General features: G+C 32.8%; 1 protein-coding gene across 1 annotated transcript in view; it reads right to left on the bottom strand.

The window, feature by feature from the left end:
• LOC117105979 (hyalin-like) overlaps positions 1-1,573 on the bottom strand; it is a 29,300-nt gene extending 27,727 nt beyond the window's left edge. Inside the window, exon 1 of the mRNA XM_033247283.1 lies at positions 1,438-1,573. Within this exon, the coding sequence (XP_033103174.1) occupies positions 1,438-1,501 (64 nt within the window). The 5' untranslated portion in view covers positions 1,502-1,573. The remainder of the gene's footprint in view (positions 1-1,437) is intronic.
• Positions 1,574-7,520: the final 5,947 nt, after the last annotated feature.

The following is a 7,520-nucleotide window of genomic DNA, read 5'->3' as shown; positions in this document are numbered from 1 at the left end:
GGGGGGGGGGGGGGGGGTTTGGTCGCGGCCCATTTTCGGAAAGTCCAAAAATACAAAAAAAAGAGAGAGAAAAAAAAAAGAAAAAAGTGATCGCCCAAAACGCCTCCGAGGTTACTTTCGGGCGTCCTGAAATCAAAAATTTCGGATCAGGCGCACTTCACTCACCACCCTCCCACCATTTCGGGCATCTCTGGATCTGTTCCTGACGTGGGATATTTATCATAATTACGCCTTTCAATAATACAATTATATATGATTATTGTTTGTAAACATATCATTACTTATTTTCTGTCGATATTTACCTTTATAATACATGACTTTACTGACGGTTAAAACTGTATTTTTTTTCCTTTTAATCAAATGTTGTTTGCTTTGATTTTCATTTTAATTATTGTTTTTTGTATGTTTATTTTTTACTTGTATTAGGTATGGACGCACCACCGGGCAGGTGTGTGCCACTGTTCCTAAAGTGAGGTCCAATAAATACTGAATACTGAACAAAAGCATTATCTAACAAAATAGGACTACCATGAAAGAAATAGAATTTTGTTTGAGATTATCAGCATCATTGGAATTGTTTAAATGTCAAAAAAAAAAAAAAAACCACAAAAAAGAAAATCTACTTAAAACATATCGAATGTATTGCAATGCTAGTATATGATTTTCTATCTATCTTTCTGTCTATTATTTCCAAGGGCGCAGATCTGTTTTGAAAGGTGGGGGGACATTTCGTGAGCTGATACCCACCCTGGTTGGGGTTGAGGCACGAAAATTTGAGGAAATAGTACCTTTAGATGGCCGGAAATGATACTGTTATATAGTAAAATTCATCATCACATCACCATTATAGTGAAAATGAAGTGCACTCTCATACTTTAAAAATCTTCTCATAACATCACCATGATTTTTATCAGCGATTTTCGGCTGTCATAGAGATCTAATTAATCTGTATTGTACCATAGAAAATAAAACTTTTAAGTTAAAAATTGTCTTTGATATATCTACTTTATTTTACCTACTTCGTGTGCTCAAAATCTTATACCTTTTCTCATACTTCTCAAATTTTAACAAAAGCACGTGCACTCGATTCCAGTATTATAGATAATTCAGACGTTAGTGATACCGGTATCTTTCTATAATATAAGACGTACTCTCTACTCAGCTCAGTCCGTTAAAATCTGGGTCATTATGCAGTTCATTTATCATACTTTCAGGCATAATCTTTAATTATGAACTGCGGTCAAAACGTGGGGCCAACCTCCCCTTAAAAATGTGTGAGGGGACGTACGTGTTCTCTCCCCTCCCCCGCCCCACGATCTGCGTCTATCATTATTTCACCAGAAATTTTTATCGCGCTGAATGCATCATCTGCATTTGAACTTATTTTGTTTCAAGTATATTATTGTAACGTAAATATAAATGCAAAAAATAACTTACTTGCTGAATAGGTGAAACTAAGTAGCCCAAACAGGACAGTATACTGTATTACTAACATTTTCATTGGGAACCGCTTTGAAAATACTCATTTATAGGAAATATTATGAATACAGGCACACTTTAAGTCGTATAAGCTTCCAAAGGTAGTAGTTGCTTTCATCATCTGATGTTCTATACATATATACAGTAATATCAATAACATGTCACGCCACAATGCTTCTGAACAATATTACATTGAGAATAATACTGACAGTAAAAACACTTTGTGTCCTGGTAGGGCCGGAAATACACATACAAAAATAATCGAAAATGAGAAACATCATTTCAAAACCATAGGTGAATCCTGAAAACAATTTGATGGAAGAAATAGGGGTGTAACCGGTAGTGTGCTGGTTTATTAACTTTTACTTGCGTTGGGAGCGAGTCATTTTGCATATCTAGGCGCATGCAGCGGGAAGAGAGTTGAAACACTTTGTAAACAGCTTACCCAGCTAATAAATCGTACAGATGAAAATACCAAGCTTGGCCATAGTGGGAGTTCATTTTAACCACAGACCTCTACTGCATTAAAACCACAGACCTCTACTGCATACCTCCCAACAAAGGACCTTCAATTCCTATCAACCTACATTAGCTAGCCCGCCTATACACAAACTATTTTTCTCATGGCTTCCGAAAAATTCCATTCCTGCTCAGCCAAGCAGTATACAGGAATCATTGCCTTACATTTACTTATTTATATACTGTATAGGCCTATGTATATACGTATAATATACTATAATACTATAATATATATTAGGCCTATTATAATATAAGGTGATTTTGGGAATGTGTGTAGACACACAGAAACGACAATCGGAATAATGCAAACAACATTAAAACGTAACAAAAGAGGAATCAGACAAAGAATGAAAATTCTAAACCTCCATCGGGGCTCGAACCCGAGACCTTTCGCATTTATGTTGAACGTCATAACCAAAATGGCGTTGGTTCGAACCCGGAACTTTTACATACATGGCGAACATTATAAACAAGGGGCGTTGTGGTGAATCCAAGCGCCGGTACACAGTGGATTACCTCACGACCTGACATCACTAATGTCGCATGTGACTAGAATGTTTGAGATCTACAATATTTATTTATTACGATTCATCACTGCCCAATGAGAAAAATAAATGACAAACACAATAAGATAGAAAAGCAGCGAAAATGAAGGGGTAAAATAAACTGCTACGATAATTTGACTTGCAGGAGACATAGAAATATTTATTAGCGAAATTTTCGGCAACTCCTGTTACCTTCGTCAGCGCATGAGTATCAATGAGAAACTTAACAGAATACATAAGACTATACAATGGGTGATTAATCACCAGATCTATAAACAATAGGTTACACAGTCTTATCTTAAGATTAAGTTTAATGACAGAAAAGATATAAAATACATTATTATTATTTAATTATTATTTATTAAGTTAAATGACATAAAATAGGCCTATATGAAAATACATTAGATATTAAAAAACGAAGTTATTAATTATTAATTTTTTTTTGTTTGCAACAATATACAGAGAACATCAATAATTGCACAAAAAAAACAAAAAAAAAAACCATATACACTCTTTTTCGAGGATTATGTTCATTTAGCTGGATATTTTCAAAAAGTTTTTTTTTTATATATATTTATGAAGCATACGCAAATAAAAAAAAAATAAAAAGAAAATTAAAACTCGCATGAAGCAGACCTGATGTGGATTCATGGTGTTTGTTCTAAAAGCCGGACAGGTGCAGCACGAATTTTAGTTCCGTGCTAATTTTAGTATGTCGTGGTCTGGATTATCAGAGCCTATGGGACACACATTTGCAACACTTTCTTCCGGGGTAAACAATTATTAAATAAGTCTATGTATTCATTACAAAAATAAAGTAACTAAAGTTTACACAATCGAGCATGTACCTTATGTTCAACTTAACTTCACAGATTAATTATCTAGCATAAGCCATCAGTAAAAAGTATGTAAAAGCTAATTTACGTTTAAGAAAATCACTTTACATCGAGAAACAGGGAGCATGATGGGAAGGTTAGATGAAACTAATTTCCTTTACAGCTAAATGTAATTAGGCTAACAATAATACGGCGGGAATAGTTCATTGGTCGAGTTATTCGAAGCTCTGCGCTCAACCGTTAGTTCGCCTATATGTTCTGTAAAAAAATTCACTGGTTCTACCTTGAATTTGTGTGTAGTGTATGTGTAAACATACAGCTTCCTTTTTTATATATATTTTGTCTCAGGAGCAGGAGCACATGTCTGTACGACTGTTTCACGACTATTTCTTTTTTTTTTTTAAACCATTATTTACTTACTTATTTATTGAACATATTTACAGTACAGGGGTGTAACAACCTGTCTTGTTTTGTAGAAAAAGCTTATTCTCAAGCACGGAATACATTGTATTGAAGTAGTATAATAATATCTATATTACCATTTTTAATAACCCTAATAATACTACCCATCCTGCATAATTAAGTTATGAAATCCTTATAATCGTTGATGTTGGGCAACTCGAGCAGAGCGGTATGATTATTTTTAGGGGTTATTTTTCAATTACACTTGTAGGCCTTGGGACAATTAATATAAATTAATAGGCCTACCTGGAAATTGAATAAAATAAATAAAAATAAAATATATAGCATAGCGCTGTTGAGATATTGTTTTTGGAGACAACAGTGTGGAATTGTATCCTCACGATTCTTTATTATACAGTTCTTCCTAGTTTAGCAAAGGCATTATATCAATTTAAGGGTTTTGTATTGAAATAATAATAATTTATTTAAATACACCATTCATATCGGTGGCAGTCAACAGGTGGTGCATTAAACACATTAATACACATGTAATTTTAACAAAATTAATGAAAAAAATAAAAGGTAAAAACAAATTAAGCAAGGAAAAACAAGTCGATATGTATATGAAAGTCCTAGTTTCCTTGGTTCCTAGGCGGGAAGTTTGCTTAGGCCAGGCCAATCAAAGATGAAGGGCATTGCTTAAGCCAAATCCGAAGCCTAATTTGCATAATCACCCTATATAAATGTATACGAGATACGAGACTGACTGCATTTGACTTTAGTTGATAGCGGAGTCGACGAGGGTAACACAGCACTGTGTTGAAAGCGGAAACAATTATATTAAAATTTAATTGTATAGATCATTGTTGGCGACATTGAATATATTATTTTCAAACGTTTCATAAACTATAGATCAGAGAATGAAATATAAAGTGCTAAATTGATAAGTATAGGCCTATATGATATTATTAATTTTGAATCCCCGATATTCCAATTCTGTCATTTTACAACTAAAATGTGCCAGAACCCACTTACCTATAATTATCTCCCTGTATATAGAACAACCTATACAGTATACAGTTTTAAGTAATATAACTAATGGCTCTTTGTTGTATATACTGTATTCAGCACTTGTAATGCATGAATGTTATAATGTTATTTCGTTGACGATTTCATTATATTTTATTGTAAGCTTATTTGTTTCTACTGCATTTTATGAGAAAATTTTAACATTTCATTTTTTATATATTTTATACACCCTCAAAGTATTGTATTCTCGTTGTAATGGTTTTGTTGTATAGAAATTGAATAAAATAAATAAAAATGAAATACCACAATTTTGAGTGAATTCTGTCCATGTGAGCTAATTTAGAGGCATAAGCAGAGCAATATGTTAAACACTTTAACATTCAAAGTTAACAGGACATAACAGGTTATGATGTACCAGGCCTAAATTTTTAGAAAATTCTCAATATTAGGGACCATTATCTTTTCGAACATTGGCAAAACAATTTTTGCAATATTATCAAGTTTAATTTCCAATATATTTTTAATAGTTTGCATTAAATTTATTATATATAAACATACATATTTCTACTCTGATTGGCTGAAAATGAAAGAGTCACTCATACGTCATGATGCAAAGCCTGGCTGCGAACAGGCGGTAACATGGACAATCTTCGCGCTGCTGTTACAGCAGTGATAAGAATTAATTCAGCGTTGCAGTGTGGACGCGATTTAAAGCATTAAAAAGACATTCAAAATCGTATTTTTACTGCTTATTTTCACGGTTTTGTTCCAAATACAAGTTCACCCCATTAATAACGATCGGTCGTTAGTTTCAAACAAAGGAAATATTTATGCACTGTAGGCCTACTATAAGGTTCATAAAATTAGAGTGGAACCTAATTTATTGACAAAACCAAAATTTTCTCTTAAACGAGAATTTAGGTCTGGAACCTAATTTCTCGATGGTACCCGAATTTTCGTGACACCGGCGCTGTAAATACGATTCATATTCTTCTTTTTCTTACATCTTACCCGTCTTTCGCCATGGGGAACGGTGCCGAAGATCTGAGTTCGTGCCTAAAACTAAAACCAATTGGACAGAACTGATTGTTTCAGTTTTTGTTTAGGATTTTCCGTATTAAATTTATTATCTTCTTTTTAAAGTGTAAACTATTTTCCCGTTGTTTAAGAATGAGTCTTTCTTCTTTTCTTATTTATTATGAGAACTGTTTATTTGCATCTATTTGAGATAAAATCAGATGCAGTATCATATAAGACACTGAAAGACAGTAAAATAGTTATGGCAAAATAGAGATGGGCAGATCATATGACATAAACGATGGAAAAATAGAATGATAGAATATAGAACAGTGAACACTCACTAGGACAGTACTTCACAGTACACACTTGCAAACAGAATGTACATAATACGTATATCATGATGTTCGATCATACGAAATGATACCTTTTTAACATTTTGGTATAAAGTTCATTAATATTATGTTAACTAACATTACTCTCTTCATATAATAAAATTTTGGAAATCACGAAAGGTCTGGATTTAATGTCGAATTATGAAACGTGATAGACCTGGCAACTTAACCTCTGATGATTTAATTAGTGCTCAACTAATGACATATTGATTATTGTTATATATATTTTTCGTATAATAAGTTTAGCCTCTTCAAGTTTCTTTCCTATTCTTCTTCCCTCCTGTTTTTTCAAATATTATATTGTATTCATTAATTATAATAAACTAAAAATGATTAAACATGAGTTACAATTAAGATCTGAATCATCTTGCTTGCAGTCAAGCAAATCTTAAATGTTTTCATGGTACATGTCCAAAAATATGAAACATGAACATTTATAATATTTTTTCAAGAGAATTGCACAGTGCATTGTAATCTGGTGGTTAGCGTACGTTGGTCTAATGACAGAAACAAGTCTTTGCAAATATATTTTAATGATTTAAAAACATCGAGGTTGTTAAGATGCTGGTTATGGGAGAAGGTTATATTAAAACATTATCATCAATCTTCATCAGTAAGTTAAAAAAAATCAATACCGCGCTCGGATATAAGTAGGCCTGTCACAATACACTTGTTGTCACGAGATATTTGCTTTTGACATAAAGATGTATTGAAGTTTTCGTCTCTTTGAATCTTCAGTCCACTAATGTTCAAAGAGACATACTTGTATCGTATTCATCCAGTAATACAACACGTAAGCCTACTTTCAAAGATGTTTAAAGCGTTTTGTCCCTGAGATGGAAACTGAAGTTATCTGTTTTGAATCTGCATTAAAACTACTGAATTTCAATTTGGTCTCCATTGTAATATTCAAGCATTAATGTCTTAACCAAACTATTCACAGCAAAGCATTGTTTTTTTTTTAATTGACCATGTTTGCAAAGATTTTGTTGCCATTAGACCAACCTGTTTTGTGGTTTAAACCAGTTCACCGTTTATGAATTGTTTTGAAATGTTTATTGTGTTGTCTGTTATTTGCTGTGATTTGCTTTGTTGTCACGATAAAGCGCTTTGTAAAGAGCACTCAATAAATGAAAAAAATGGGGGAAAAAAGATGAAGTTCAAGTTCTTGTTTATTTTATTTCACACAGTGAAAACATAAATATATTTACACTAGTACAATACGTACTAGTATTGGTACTGTGTGTTTATAATGCGTCTTTCTTCACGGTTGCGAAGCACATATCAAGTGTCGAAAA

The sequence above is a fragment of the Anneissia japonica genome, unplaced genomic scaffold (assembly GCF_011630105.1).
Source record: "Anneissia japonica isolate Jap-2015-1 unplaced genomic scaffold, ASM1163010v1 scaffold284860_len1800451_cov186, whole genome shotgun sequence".
Lineage (NCBI taxonomy): Eukaryota > Metazoa > Echinodermata > Crinoidea > Comatulida > Comatulidae > Anneissia > Anneissia japonica.
This window is presented reverse-complemented; position numbering and strand designations above follow the sequence as displayed.